The 16,342-nt window shown below is 39.8% G+C and overlaps 1 protein-coding gene across 12 annotated transcripts in view; it reads right to left on the bottom strand.

The window, feature by feature from the left end:
• Positions 1 to 1,877: 1,877 nt before the first annotated feature.
• TRAF3 (TNF receptor associated factor 3) overlaps positions 1,878 to 16,342 on the bottom strand; it is a 71,052-nt gene continuing 56,587 nt past the window's right edge. For 11 of the 12 annotated variants that reach the window (XM_084521789.1, XM_084521778.1, XM_084521779.1 and 8 more), the window contains 3 exons: positions 16,116 to 16,256; positions 10,980 to 11,154; positions 1,878 to 9,754 (listed from right to left, as the gene is read on the bottom strand). In XM_084521789.1, coding sequence (XP_084377915.1) covers positions 9,183 to 9,754; positions 10,980 to 11,154; positions 16,116 to 16,256 — 888 coding nt within the window. In that variant the 3' untranslated portion in view covers positions 1,878 to 9,182. The remainder of the gene's footprint in view (positions 9,755 to 10,979; positions 11,155 to 16,115; positions 16,257 to 16,342) is intronic. The other variant, XM_084521781.1, reaches the window with a different exon arrangement.

Below are 16,342 nucleotides of genomic sequence, written 5' to 3'. Positions count from 1 at the left end.
CACAAGGACAAACCAGGCACTATGCGACAGTGACAGCCTTCAGGGCTCAACCCAGCTGCGCAGGAAGCAACCACACAGCTGAGTCATGGAACAACAGCTTTGGGGAAGGAAGGGGGCGATCACCTCTTTCACCACTTCTTTTGACCACCGGCTATTTCAGCCTTCCTCAAACAATTCCAGGACTTTGACACACCAAAGTAGGCAATCCTGGTGAGCTAGGGAGTTTTCAAAACCTTCCGCAGGGCCAGGAAGTCAGAGGCTTTAAAAACATTTATCTTTACCAGACAGTAAGCAAACCCAACGCTTGAAATGCTAGAAAACTTATTAAAACACATTAAAAAATAGCAATTCCCCTGCAATTCTCGCAAGTGATGACCCCAGCACCCTGTCCAGGTCTGGGAGATGTACACGACTGCACAGCACCCTCTGTAGACCACACCAGGAGCTCTTCACCCCGCTGTCACCTGCTGCTCCATGCTTCAAGAGCTGGCACGCCGCTGTTGTCACCCGAGGCAATGCATCACCTTCCTGGGGAAAGCACGCCACAGAGCTGGAAGGTGCCTTCCGTGACCTGTCGTGCAACAGAAAGCACCTATAAAACCTTATTCTTGTCAGGAAGAGGGTAGTGTATCACTTCTATTATAATTCATGACTGGGGGAAGGAGGAGGAGGAGGGAGGTGAGGAGAGGATCCGTGTTTGCCTTTGTGTTTAAAGCAATTTGCTGCTTCTCCACCTATCCGGCTGCACTGTAACATCAGGGTCAAGTCTGAACAGCACCATGCAAAATATTTGGAAAAAGAATGAGCTCTGGGGATAGCAAAGATTGCTCTTCCTTATGAAGGCTCTGCTTGAAAGTAACCCACTAAGTTAAAAGACGAGGAAGCTCGCCCTCTTTTTGTGCTCCACAGCGTGGTATGAAGAGCTTTTACTCAGTGTGGCCTCGAGTGCTGGCTGTGGGAGTAAGAGTGGAAAATGCAATGTGCAGGGCAGGGCATGCCAGAGCATCCAGAGTCACTTACAAGTGACTTCTCTCAGCAGCAGAAGGGAATATCCACTTCGGTCCCACTGTGTGCAGAATTGCTTGTCTTAGCCACCCTACCCTCTCACCCTGTCCCCCTTCCTGTGTTCACCTTTTGTCTGGTCTCCCTATTAAAAATAAAAAATAAAAATCTCAGAGCACACCTACATGCTCCAGGCTTTCCCTCACATTTAAACTACCTGCCAGCAATGCGGGCAGCTACTGGGTAGGAGAGACCAGTGCAATGCGCTGTGCTTCACACACCACCCCAGGAATCTGCTTCCACCACCACACCAAATTTGAAACATGGTGGAAATACTATTGCTTCAGCCACCTCAAAGCACCATGTTACTTTTACAGACCGCAGTTATCCATGATTTCACACAAACCCACCCCCAACCCCCATCCTCAAATACATTTGAGTTGAGGAAAAAAAAAAAAAAAAAAAAAAAAAAAAAAAACACTAGCAACATGGGAGAACAATAAAAAAAATCTACGTTTTAGGACATTCAAGCCACACTATCTCTCCCTTCACTCGTCTATCTGGAAAAGCAAAAGGCACAAGGGCATGAAAAGCCATTTCAATTATTTCTACTCCATTTGCTTGAGGACTCTTGACACTGATGTTAGAATGAGCACCATCGCCTGACTTACTCTAACCGAGTTATCGCATGGAAAGTAGGACTCTGATAACATTTATGGCAAATTTCCCGCAAAGAGGAAGGGAAATGTCATAAGGCTGATCAGGTGTGCAAAGCACTGAACAGCCACGGTATCAGTGGGTACACAGAGGAGAAATGATGTGTCTTAATACACTGTTTGCAAGACAACACCAATCATTCAAATTCAACACACCAGTTTTTGTAAAAAATATGATTTCCTACTTAGATTTATTTTTCCTTTAATAACACAGTTTAGCATTTCAGAGTTTTGCATTCTATACTCTTACACACTGTCCTTGTTTATTAGCATTTAAACACAAAAAGACATAGCAAGACCTCCAAACACAAATAAATACAAAAACACAATATACAGTAAACTGAAATACAACATAGAATAATGCTATTGGGAAATTAAGACATGTTGCTAATTCTCTTTTTTTATTATTATCTTAACAACATGGTTATTGCTGAGCAATAAATTATACATTTTAAAGTTGTTTTTCCCCCTAAAAGAAAAGGACGAGAACCACTGGTTACCAGATCACTTGCACTGTATCCTTACAGCTATTGATAATTAAGACAGGCAGAATATACACAATCAAATGAGGTTGGCCTTCTTTGGTCTTTGTTTTTGATCATAAAACTGAACACAAGTGTACCGTTCACTGAAGAGTATGAGATTAAAGAAATGGTTACACAAGTTTTAAACACATTAATTTGTACATTGTTCTTGATCACTGATGTCTTTTCCATAGATATTTCTTACAGAATTTCTTGGAAACAAATGTCAGCTTTAGTTTTCCCGATTATTATGTTGTTCCATGCATCTTAAAGGTTATCCTACTTGTCTAAGAGAAATGGACCTACGTCTAGTCCACCGTCTCCTAATAGGGTATTTTTCACAGCTCTCTAGTCACAACTAAATCATTGGAGTTTTATAGCTTGTAGAAAAAATCCTGAACTTTCCTTTTTTTTTTTTTTTTCTCTATAAAACTGAAAAAATATATTAACTGAACAACAGCTATAAGAAAAACAAAATAGGTGGATCACATGATGCATCAGCAACAATGGAAGCTTGTACCTTCCCATTCCACAAGTACAGATTATACAACTCTCTGCCAGTGACGCAGGTCATAGTTGGAAGATGTGTCCTTTCAAAGGTGAGCTATTTTCAAATCTGAAGCTCAGAACACTACGCAAGAAAATGACCCTTACGGATGGATAATGCTGGTTTATCTCAGTAACCCTTAGACAGAGTCAAATTTTATCACTACGCATCGCACTGCCAGCAATGGAGCGTGTGAACACCGGCATCGCTAAGAAGTTAAAAAGTCCTTGCAGAACTGGCAACCAAATTAAAAGCTTAGTTCCAAAGGACCAAAAACACGAACACCACACAGAGACGACAAACCCTTCCCTGAACGGGCAGGTAAGTAAGCCACAGAGTTGGGATCCAGATCTGAATTTCACATCAAGGATGGGATGTTTGGATCCAGGATTTTGGTTCAGGTGCTCCTCTGTGAAATTTAGAACTTATTTGAACCCTAAGGAACTAATCCTAACTTGGAGGGAAAAAAGATAAAACAAAACAAAACACAGCCTAATATCTACACTAAGATCATGAAATGGAAGACAGAAGCTGCAGTCTTGCCTATAAATTAGAAGAGAAATAGGAATAGTCAGATCCCTTATGTCTCGTGTATCTCTACTCTTCCAAATCTTAAGAGGATGTCCCTGAATTGGCATTCCAAAGTTTTCCACAACCTTCATTATCTGGTGCTTCTCAGCAAAGGCCTAGATTAAGAGGCAGGAAAGATCAATTAAGCCCTCCGTAATTTGGTTTAAAGAAAAAAAAAACAAACAAACCACAAGAAAGAAATGGTCAGTCACACTACAGGCTGGCAGAACAAAGATTAATCCACTTGAAAATGGTATCGTTCTCCCTCCTCAGCTGAGTTGTCAGCTGGGGCTTTGTTGGGCGATTCTCAACACCCAGAGCAGGACACAGGTTTGCTGCTGTTACTCACTCGTTGTGCTGGCCTTCCCCTCTGCAAAGCAGTCAGGTCATTAGCAATGTCTGGGCTGCCATACACACACAACCCCAAATCACGACAGCTTGTATGTTTAATTCTAGCCCTTACTGTCTTGATGTGGGCCTTTAAGGTACATCAACTTGTTTTTCGGTTCCTTTGAGGGGCAAATGCATTAATAATTAAACCTAGTGATTTGAAGATGACACCAAGGAACTGGAACCTCTCATTTAGCACTGGCTCCAGGAGATCCCTTTTGTCACATCTCATCCTCAGTTTCCTTCTTCCAGAAGAGGAACAGCACTTGCTGTAAGAAAACATTTGCAGATGCAGAATACTTACTATCTCTGTACAGAGCACTAGAAGCTACTCTCAGACAGACTGAACTCCAGAACTGAGCAATTTTATTGCAGTAGCTACAATTCCTAGGTCAACCAGAACCACAGAGGTACTGACTGAACAGGGCAGGAATTTGAAGAAGGGATCCAGCTTTTTTATCTTTTGTTCCCAAATTAAAAAGAAAATTTGAGTTTGCAATTAACAAGTTGCCCATCTCTCTGCTAGTTTAAAAAACAGGAATCTCCTAATTAGCTGAGTATGAGGAAGGATGTGTCCTAGAGGACGTTCCAAGGTCTCCAGAAAGGCTAAGCAAATTGCTCATTTTCCCTGTCAACAAATGGTTTGTTTGCTATGCACAAGCCTTCAAACCTGGAAGATGGGAATCCAAAGTTTGCCCTTAGCCCAGACCTTCCCTTAGCAGCAGCAAGTTGTATTTGCACCACTTGATCAAGTATGAACTGAGGGGAAAGGGTTTTGTTTCACCACTTCTACATAAAATAAAAGACTTTGCATATATATGTGCATGCATGTCTGTACGCATATGTATGTACCTACACTGTGAGCATTTTAAAGAGCAAGAACTAAGAGATTAGGTATGCAACCCAAGAATTTTTCCCCCTCACCTATTTGTATATTTGCATAGTTAAATCATAACAAGGCATCAATACTGCAGTAACGTTTTTCACTCTTCTGCGGTGCAGGCAACTTTTCTTGTCACTCCCTACACGCTTCTGTCTTGGACCAAACAGCACCAGTGTTTTAAAAACAGAACACAAAGAAAAAAAATAGAATTCAAAAAATATCACACACAACAGAAACCCTGCATTGTTGGTGAACTGCCTATTACGGATGATGGAATACAAATAGGTGGTACCTTTTAAACTCAACAAGCCAAAATCGTGGCAAGCCGAGAAACACGAGCGATACAATCACAACCTAACACTCATGGGTTCAACACTTAAATTACAACTAACACAAATCTCTATTATCTTTGCATTTGAGAAATTCACCAGGCACAGAAACAGGCACATATCTTCAACTTCTCCTTTTCCAAGTAGGAGAACCCACTGGAAAAGGACAAACTGGTTTTCATATTTATAAGAAAGCTAGCATGTTACCCATATTTTTCATCAAAATTATGCCACCTTTCCCATTTTCCTATTGCACATTCTCTTTGTGAAGAACATTTACAGTACAAGGCTGAAATCCACATTGCATATTGTAAGTCAGCAGTTGAAGGTGTACCATGTAGACAGTAACTGAAACAAGACCCCTTTAGTTAGATCAGGGAAGTAATGCAGACACGGTCAATCGTAATCATCGCGGGTTGGTCTTTGAACCGAAATAGTTTCATCCTGTTTAGAATTCGAGACTTTCTAAATAACAGATGCGTGCCCCTGTGCTGAACAACGCACAAGAAGGGCAGCATCCAGATTCTCACTGGCATCTCCCTAGAGAAAGCTGGAAATGAAAGAGGCTCGTACATCACCTGGAGCATCATCACTAAGAAAGAACACTAGCAAGAGACGTTGGATGTGCACTGCTAAGAACTACTAAGCAGAGGGAAAAAAGGTTCCACTGCAGAAACACTGCTCATAGTAATGGAAATACTCTGGGACCCCTTTTTGCAATAATGGCACGCCACACAAGGTGCTAGGGGTTCAAGAGTACGTCTGGGGGCAGACTGTTGCCTTATGAACCACTTTGAATAGACCTTCCCTAAAAACCTTTGGATATCTGGATCAGAAACAGAGTAAAAAGGATAAAGGGCATTTCAATGATAGGAAAAAAAAAATAAATAAATTATTTAAGTGTTGAGTAAAGCACCAGGTATCTTTCCTTCCAATTTAGAGAATATACAGCGGCCCTGTTTTCACAAAATGCTACATACTCCTTGCTGGAAAGCAGAGGAAACTGATTCCTATGTACACAGTAAGAACTCTGCAGAGATGGCCTGTGAGTTCTGCGGACAGAGGGGTGTCAGGTCAAGGCTTCGGGTATTCCACAGCAGGCGGTGTTTACATTTGTGTAGCAAGATCCCGGATTTCACAGTACGCAGCGTTGGCAAACTGGAAATTCTCTGGCAGCTTCATGTAGTTTTAAAAAGTAAGTGCAGTAGGCCTCCGTTTTATTAACTGTGATAAAAAGCATATATGCAAAAATATTTTTATATTGATAGCACATTACTGCATTATAAAAGCTGCCCAAGTGAAGCTGAAGACTCTGGCAGCTGGTGCTTTTGGCACTTGGGAGATGTGGAAAGCAGCATAGAGATCTGTGAAATAACAACAGTGACTGATGTTTCTGCTACAGTGATCGGCATTAATAGAGTTAGCAGTGTTCGTATTTTAACTTCTCTACGAAGTTTCTGAGTCAATATCCCGCTAAGAGGAGATATTCAGATCTCTTAAAGCTACTAGTTTAGGCTGTGTGCAGACTCAGGAAGACTTCCCTATTAGTTCACACTTTTCACATGTTTCAAAGTCCTCTTTCAATCACAAAGGCTGGAAACTTTTTTTTTCCTCCTCTTTTAGAGCCTGGATTTAGAAGCGCAATTCTGTCACAGGAGTTGGAAACTTTAGTCACAAATCTGCAGAATATGCTGGGCCCTGCTTACACCAGAAATCTCCTCCTAGTCCCAGATTGAAACAGGATATAAACTGTTTTGAGATGGCCAAACGTTTTCATTTAGGTTTGCAAGACATGCATTAGCAATGGGAGGAGAGTCCTTTGGACATTTCCACTTGGGAATCCTGTTTTCAGTAAAATTCTGTGATGCACAAACACAAAAGCTCAGCTGCCTACATTCACAATTATTAAAATGACACGGGTTGAGCGAACCTCCGCCCGAAAGCATAAGTGATGGGTTTGCTTGTGCAGCCTGCATAAAACTGCAAGTGCCATGTAATCATATCTACAGATATAGATGCAGGTATATCTATAGATATTTATCTCTTGTGCAGAACGTCCTCCTTCTGTGCTAGAAATTCAATGCTAGCACATGCCTCCATATTTTAGCTTGCACCTGTTGACAGCTGTGTACCATAACGGGAATACAGTACCGGGACAATGGAAGGCAAGAAAAGGAAGACAAATTGCTACTGACGGTCGGGACTGTCAGCAGCAGGCAGTATTCTAGCAGGTGCCTGGGAAACCCATGAAGACCACTTAGCATGCATTGTATATTCATAAATACTTCTTGCAGGCACTGTGTGTGAAGGCACAGCCAAAAAAGACAAGAGCAAAGACAAGCTGAAATACAAAGGCATGAATTCAACTGCACCTTAGACAAAAATTGTGACTATGCCTCAAAAAGCAGAAAGCTGATACGACCTGACGTTAAAGACTAAGATGCACCATCTTCTTTCAAGCCCACGAAGGCTTAACACAGCGGTGCAAGCCCGCTCTGCTGAAGCGGTTCTTGGATTTTAAGAAGCACCACAGTCAGGCTATGTCACTAGACTTGCTTGTCACAGGCTATTAAATAGAAGCAGATGAACACAGCAGGTTGCAATCAGCATGTTTCAGTGCTAGCAAATGCTTTCCACTAAAGTTCAGGCTGTTAGAGGAAAGAAGCCTGGGCATTCCCTGTTAGGATGCTCGTCTACCATGAAAAGCTGCCATGAGCATATATATTCACAGCCCCACAGAGTTCTCGGATGAGTCTGTTTCAAGTGATGCCACCTTACGACCACAGGCATTAGAGGAAAAATGTCACCTTCCTTCACGCTGGCCATGGAGACTGTCTAGTCCGAGCTCCATAGGAGCACTGGGCATAACGTTTTGGCACCTGAGTAAGGTGGATTCTGCAATGGCCAAGTCATAGAAGCTCCAGAAGCCAAGGAAATGGGATTTGGCTTCGATTCTGCACATCACAAGGTGCCTACGGGCTCTGAAGACAAGGCTAAACATTATGCCTGAAGTCCAATTAAACTACCATTTCAGATATCAGAATCAATCTGAATAAAAAGCTATGGTTTATAAGCAGCACAGCACACCTAAGGCACATGTATGCATGCAAGCCACCATCACTGTATTAAGACATGGCTGATTTGTCCTTAAGAAGCAATGGCTGCTAGTACGGAACAAACATATAGGCTTTTTTCAGCACTAATCCTCCTCCCCAATACTGAATATACTATATACTGCTGACAGCATAATGTGCAACATATATAGCTTGATTGGAAAGCATGGGGCAGAACTTTAAAAAATGTACAGGATTCCGTTTAGAACTCCAAAGTTCAACAAATGCCCTATTTTAGGGTGAAAACAATTATAAATCTGATAATGATGCACAGCATCCATGAGTGATTTTTCCTTAATTTTGAAATAGTGTCATTAACTACGACATATATTGTAGGTTTACATTTCTAAAGAGAAATAACAGAATTGAATAGTTTTTTTTCCTATCACAAGTGATAACCAGTGTTTGATTTCTTCTATTTTTCTTCCAAGAAATATCAGTCTATCAACAGTTTTAAAATAAAATGTTTTCTGTAACAATAGAACTTTAAATAAAAATATGATTTTGATTCAGATACTTTTGAGAAGACATGGATACTTTTCCAAGATCTTCTGACAAAGTAATTATTAAAACAGAGACCAGATGAGGCCTTAAAAAGACAATATACTATATTTCAGACAAGATTGCACCTCAGTTTTTCAAATAATATAATTGCAACATTACTTCATTTCTTCTTTAACATGCTGACAATTTCCAGCTAGCCCACATGTGAATGTTTGTTTTTTTTTTGTATTCTAGCTTAAAGAAATAAAAGTCAGTAATTTATTCAGCACATACTGTATATGTCTTTTCACCTCCAATTGACTAGATCATTAATAAGTTAAAAACAAAAACAAAAACCCTCTCTGACCATAATCATTATCCTCATGAGGGATAAATGATTCTTCAGAGTTTAAGTGTCGCTAGTTCTATTAAAAAATACACCATGGTATGATTTCTTAATGTGTTGCTACTTTCGCAATTGGACCCTATGCAGTTATGCCTTCAAACTCTTCCGTCTGTTCCACAAGGTGGTTCTGTGAGCTTTAGGACCTCTGATTGAAGACAAACTGATACAAAACCCCCAAATGGAGTTGTCTTCTGTTTAATCTGCCTCCCCCATCGTATGTCAGGGGTCTGGTAGATCCGATGTATCCACTATGACTTTAATAAAAATAGTATCATCTTTAATATACGTTCCATTCTCTAGAACAGTTTGAGCCACAAAGACTGGGCAGCCGGACGCAATGTTCATTTCTCCAGTTGGCTTCTTGAAACTGCTGCTGTTGGGATCTGGCTTGAAAGCATCTCCTAAGTGGCGTCGAGACGGTCCCTGATCCATTAGCATTAGAGTCACTTTCTGCTTAAATGGCCAAGGAAGCAATGCATCATATTCTCCACGCATTATGACGAAAAACAGCGACAAGTGCGTCCCCTTTCCCATGCCATCTCCATTAAGGTAAACTCTGGCACACATCTTGTAGCCAAAGTATCCAGTATAAAAGGGTTGGCTGTACAAGGACAGAGTCTTCCCCATGACTGCCTCTTGCTTCCGACGTTTATAATCTCGAATTTTCCAAATTAGTACTCCGTTGTAACTGGCAGTTTCTAGCACTTGGAATCGGAGGTCCATGTCAGCCAGCCGAATATCATGAACACTCAGCATCTGATCGTGCCTGTTCAGCTGTGTCTCTAGCAGGCCTGTTAGAAAACGGAGAAGACTGGGGTAAGAGAAGAGTTTTTTCTCAAGATTGTAAAAATCTATCACCAATACTGCTATCGTATACACAAACATCTCCTTCCCCAAGAACCAAACTACATTTGGTCACTTTTGAAACAATTTCTACAGCCAACAGCTTGCCAGCCAGAAACCAGGTTAATTGGGATTTTTACATCCACGGGTATTAATGATGCATGCAGTGAAAGTCCAGTCATCTAAGAAATTTTGTCAGATCAGTGAGCAATGTAACTACAGAGGCTCCCATTTTTTGGAGAGAAGACCTGATAGCGTTATCTGCAGGTTATTATTGGCAGCGAAGGCCTTGGAAGGAGTCACAGATTCCACAAAATCCCTCTGAAATTCAGAGGCACCACCGATTACTCAAAATGTTCTTCTCACTATTCGACTGAGAAGTCAAGTGCCTTTACCTTGTCTCAAGTTCATTGTAATAGCACAAAATTCAAGCTTAGCTCTGCACTGTATAGTCAGTCACTTCAGAAGAAGGTCTATTTTTAATGTCTCCTTTCCCTTGCATGAGAAGTAGCGTTACTCATTCTCTCTGCATACTGGCAAAATTGACCAACATGAAATACTGAGAAACAGATGCATTTGTAAGGTAGGTTTGTTGCACACACATCTGTTCAAATGTCAAGTTGCTTGCCCTTATCATTTAAAACCTTATGAATGTTCTATGCTATCTTCATAAACTCCAGGTTTTTACTTCATTCAACAAGTATGGCAATAACCTTGTTACTCAAGCACATCCCTGCAGTATTCTTTGGGATACAAATATAGCTCTGTAATAGACAGCAGAACACATGATTTCAAGTGGGAAACAGTAATGTTGATCTATTCATGGGTGAGAACAGTAACAAAAGATGACTTGTCAATACAGAGACAACATTTAAAGAAGCTGCTGAAAGCTATTAGCTTTCAAAGATCAGTGGAAGAAGCATTTATAATGAACTAAAGTTATAATCAAGGCAAGGGTCAAGAAAAAATAAAAAACAAGAAACAAACCTAAAAAACATCACGGAGCAATGCCACATCATTAACAAAGCAACTACATAGTTCCCTATTTATGAATCAGAAGGATCAGCATTTTTGATGCTCCACAGGAAAATGGCAATGGGAGTGGCATTCAACCAGTCCCATTTCTCCTTTGACAACGCACTGAGTACTTCGGACCCTTCTGCTTCCACTTACTTGTATTTCGAGCTCCTTGCCCTGCAGTTTTGTCAACACTTTCCAGCTCAGTCACTCTGTTCTGGAGGGATTCTACACTGCTCTTCATGCTGTCAGCCTCCTCCCAGTTCTGTCGGAAGGGACGGATTTCCTTGTCCAGTTCTTTCAGTTTCTCTGCTTGACTGTCTATCACTCGCTTCATGAAACAGTAAGTTGGAGTTAAAAGAAAAAACTCAACATAAAGACAATTTATTCAAGATAAACAAGGATTAGATTTCCATAAGATGCATTTCCGATACAAAAAGTTTCACTTAGGTCAAATACTGAAATAACACAAAGAGACCTGAAAATTCAGCAGAATAGCCCAAGTATTTACAAAACACCTCAGAAGTCTTTAGTGCTGCATAGATATTAGTATTAGAGCACTATTAGACTTGTCAACACAATCACTTAAAAACAAAATTGTTAGAGTGCTCTTGTCTGAAGATTTCTTTTTAAAAAGCCTTTTGATGCAAGTACAATATTCTGAATGCCTCCATATCAGTATTATGGGCTGGAATTTGTTGGGTTTCGTTTTAGAGTATTTAAGCAACGTAGTATGGGCACAACAACTTCCCATGGTGTGAATCAAGTGGCTATTAGCATGTATGCTTTTATTGTTGGGTAAAACCAACGTAACTTACCCCTCGGGAAAAACAACAGCACTCCTGCACTCCACACGGAGCAGGAGTGTGAATGTGTGCAGATACAGTGGCATCAGCAAGCTACAAGTTTCCATAAACCAGCTATCAATGCCTAAGTTATTTTGTGCCCATATCATTAGGAACAAAAGCCCTGAAGCGCATAAGCAGAACTAGCACTTCTGACCCCTTAAGCACCTTTGAAATTCCCACCCTCACTTCCTAAATTAAATAAACCACACGTCCTGAAGGTGCTTGCTAGTCAAATCTTTTTAAGAAAACAAAGGGAAAAAAAACATAGTTGATTTTGGAAAGCCATTAAAAGCCACAGTCAAGAAAAAACAGATACAGAAAGACTGTTTTTCCCAGCAAGAGGAATACTGCAAGCACCTCAGTAAATACAGAGGACAACATACTCCCCAGTCTACCTCAATTCTGGTGCAAGAAATACATAGTATTTGATGTTGTCACAGCTATATTAAAACTAGCAGGAATTTTAGCCAGAACCCCATATTCATATATGAAGTACAAACGATAAATAGAAATATTTGAGACAAGAAACTACTTTTGCTACCACCTACAGTTAAAAGTCCAAGTCTAACTTTATAGTTTATCATCATATAATGCCAACACATGTAAAAATGACTTTTCACTTCTTTAAAAATAACAAAAAACAGTAGTGGCATTTGAGAACAAAACAAGAAAAAGTTATTTTGCATTTGCCTTCTGGTTAGCCATGTGGATTCAATGTTCCCCACTGATGGGGAAAAACCTTCTGCCTCATGCAACCTTCATTTCCCTTTTAGGGGTTTCAGTTATACTGGAAGTCTGTAATGCTTAATTGAAGGCTGTCAATTTGACAAACCAGTTAGCAAAATCATGTTGTGGGAGTGTTTTATTTTGTTATGTCCCCAAACCACAAAGTAATCCAACATATTTCAAGATTAACTACTTATTTCTATGTTGGTGTTTTTAAAACAAGCTTATATAAACTTACATATATTGCAAGATTAGGACTGTGGTTTAAGGTTAAGACAGATTTCCTTCACAATGGGCTATGGTTCCATTAAATAGATCAAGCAACTTTTCTGGACATACTAATCGTTCAGCTACTGACACAGTTGCACCCTCTTTTAGACTGACAATAATCAGAAAACAAAACAGAACAGCTGTTTGCTATACATACAAAAAGAAACACACCAAGAAATGGCCTGAATGAACACTGTGAGAGCCACAGGACTCGGCCATTAAGTTTACTGAGAACTAAGAACTAAGGTGTGCCTAAGTCTAACACTTTTCCAGTACTCACACAAAACATGAACTCTCCAAGGCAAGGACAATAACATGCTTTGGGGTTTGTACAGTGTCTCACACAGAGATGCTCTCATTTCCTGTTGGGACCTCCTGGCACTAACACAGCATCACACAAAAATACATTTTTAGATGAACTGGGAAAGTGCCAAAGATGCAAACAGTTATAAGCTACTTTCCTTTTAGAAGAAAGCTTTCTCAAAGTTGTTACCAGGGACCAACTTCCCTCCATCAACCTGTTTGCAATGTTCTGCTTTCGTATGCACACCACCGATTTGGGGTTTTAGCTTCTTTTTAACAAGTGTGTAGCATTTAATCTCTTGCACCTCCTCATGTGAATTCAAGATACAAAATCATCTGAAATAAACTTGCATCCCGTTTTTAAAAAAGCAGTGGGATCTCTATGTTTTTTACCCTACAGGGAGTCAAGTCTCCCTCATGCTGGGAGATACTGATGTACTAAATCTGAATTTAATGCAGCAGTTGAGAACCTTACTCTCTCTAATTATGCCATTAGAAAGCACACAGATGTCTCATACTGTACTCATAAATTTTCAAGTAGACATCAATTTTCTGCATGAACTTTTTATTCCAGCAACTGACCTCTCCAGATCATTAATCTACAGAGCTATATACCTGAAAAACTACTCTTCTGGACGTTGATTTTCATTTAAGGTTTGGGTTTGTGTAAGTCACTTTCTGAATATTAGCACTACTATGATTAAAAGAATGCAGCAAGTTTCATAAGCTGACCAAACTGTATTTGCCATTTTCTCTCTTTAAGATGTTCCTACTGCACCCTTCCATTGCAACTGATAGAGCAAAACTGAACAGCAAAAGAACACACCAGAAAAGGAACCAAGGGTGCTACTTTACTGGGAAACAAATTATGTATCCTTCTTTCTTTGAAGGGATGTATTATCTATCAAAAAATATATATTCATAAGATGGTTGTCTTTTGTCTTACACATTTCATGTCCACACTGAGTTTAAGACTTGGTTTACTAGTATGATTCTGTATGCTCAAAGATACTGGAGACTGGATGTGAATGTTTTTTTCCAAAAGATACTAGTTGAAAAAAAATATCACATATCCTCTTGGTAAAGCTAGTGGAACAGAGCTAGAAAAAGCAGCAATTCTTTCCCTAGACACTAGTATATAGAAAATTAATGTGAATCAAAACGTCCTAAGGCCAATCTAAGAACCCATTTATTGGTTCATTTCAGTGCCCATAAACCTTCGATGCTTTTTCAGGAGTTGGGCTAAAATGCTTCACAGTGCAGATGATGCCAGTTGTGCTCAACAAAACAGTTCTTGCCGTGCCACAGAAGACTAAATGACAATACTGAATTTCTACTGGCAGGTACTAGCACGCATCGGACGTGGGGGACTACGCACGTAGTAGTTCTCCAGACCTAAATCTGTTAGCTCTGGAGCTATCTGTGGCTCTGCAACAGTCATGGCTGCTCAATGCAACTCAGAAAATTGTTCACACCAGGTAACCAATTCCTTCAGCTCCTAGCAGGCAACAGAAGGAGGCCAATCAAGTTGTTCAGGGAGGAGTAAATTGAGGTGAATTTCCAGGATGGCTTTAACAACCTGACTGAACCAGGAAGTTCCAATAAGTGAAAGGAATCTGGCAGAAAATGCTGTAAAAATGCAGCTTGGCTTAAAATAACTAAACTAAAATAACTGGCAAAAACAAGTAAAGAGGAGGAGGCAGGAAGAGAAAAAAAGCAAAAAACCCACACCCTCTTCAGTACCTATTACCCATCAAAAATACCTGTTGCAATCTGCCAACTCTATTTGTTTTGTTTTTCTAAGCACAAAGCATTTGAAAATTGATTTTTGTTAACACACTTATGGCTTGGGGAAATCAAAGACATTGCAATCAGTCATCAAGACAATCAAGAAACTGTGCTATGTTTTCTACATTTCCCTCCTCATCACTGGTTATTGAGACAGCACGTGTAAAAACCCAGGCTTACAAATTAACTTACCTCCAGGCAGATTCAATCAGCAATATCAGTACATACATGGATTAGCTTCTCAATGTCAGAACACAATACTGTAAGCATGCAGCCACATCCCAAACTATCATCAGACCAAGTAACAACAGCTAAGGCAGGCTAGACTGGTTACCACGTGGGCAGAACATGGCAAGAGTACGTGCTATACAGAGAAAAGTTGCTGTCGCTTAACTTACACTATAATTTGGAGACTTACATCTGTCCTGAGTATGAACTTCTCTAGTTCAATATAGGAAGTGAACAGTAAGTGAAAGAGCTACTTTTATTTACATTCCTTTTAAATGGATGATAAAGCAGATACTTGATATTCTGGCAGCAGATGTGCTAACATAATGTGTAAACAGTATGTTCACAGCAGCTCGCTAACCTACTTCCTGAAGTTCCCCTACTTGTGTGTAACATCACGCATGCTAACACAAACTCCCAGCATCCACATTCCAAGTTAGGTCTGAACACAGAGCAAAGTATTTCAACTTGGGCTAAGCACTGTGCTACTGTACCCAGAGGGCTTCTACTTTATGTTTTGTGGCCAGGTGATTCAGACCACAGAATACGAAACTCAGACCTACTAGCAAAGGAATATATAGATGCAGTTTTCTCAGGAGGCTCAAAGGCCAAGAGAAAGCTTTTTTTTTTTTTTTTTAAAGAGTATTCCAATACATCGTACTACCTCTGGATTTTAATTCTACCCTAGACTGATCTCACTCATGATTAATACTTCTTAATATATCAGCAAGTAGAAAAGAAATATACAATAAGTATGTCAGTTTTAAGGTGCTAAGCTTTTCCTGTCGTTTGACAGTAGTTCCTCAAACAAGTATTAAGTATTTTTCACAGAGTAAAATATAATTATGATTGTTCTTCAGATATTTTTTAACTTTGCTTTTAATAATTTTCCTTTTTTAATGGGGCTTCGTTTTAACATTGGGTCGTCAACTGTGGTGTTCTGGTGAAGTATCTTACTCCAACAAAAACAAGCCAGCTGCTGACCAGAAGAAAAAAATTTAGAGTACCTTTAAAATAAGGTCAACTCTCCCCCCGCTTTTAATTTGAACGCCTCACTTCCCAAGTGTAAAGGTACAGTACAGAAGCTACTACCATTTCTGCTTTAATGGGGATATTCTAAATTTCTTACCTGTAAATGAAGTATTTTAGATTCATTATTCCGCAGCATTTCCTTCTGTCTTTCAATTTCTATTTCAAAGCTACAAATCTGATTATGTAAAGTTTGTATACTCTTGTTCTTTTCCAAACTTTCATTCTGGAGCAAGGCCACCTGGAAAAAATTCTACAATTACTCCTGCCAGAGTTTATTAAGAATACCTGTAACTTCATTATTTTTAAACTGTCTTGCATACATGA

Source organism: Aythya ferina (genome assembly GCF_964211825.1).
Source record: "Aythya ferina genome assembly, chromosome: 5".
In the NCBI taxonomy this organism is placed as follows: Eukaryota; Metazoa; Chordata; class Aves; order Anseriformes; family Anatidae; genus Aythya; species Aythya ferina.
This window is presented reverse-complemented; position numbering and strand designations above follow the sequence as displayed.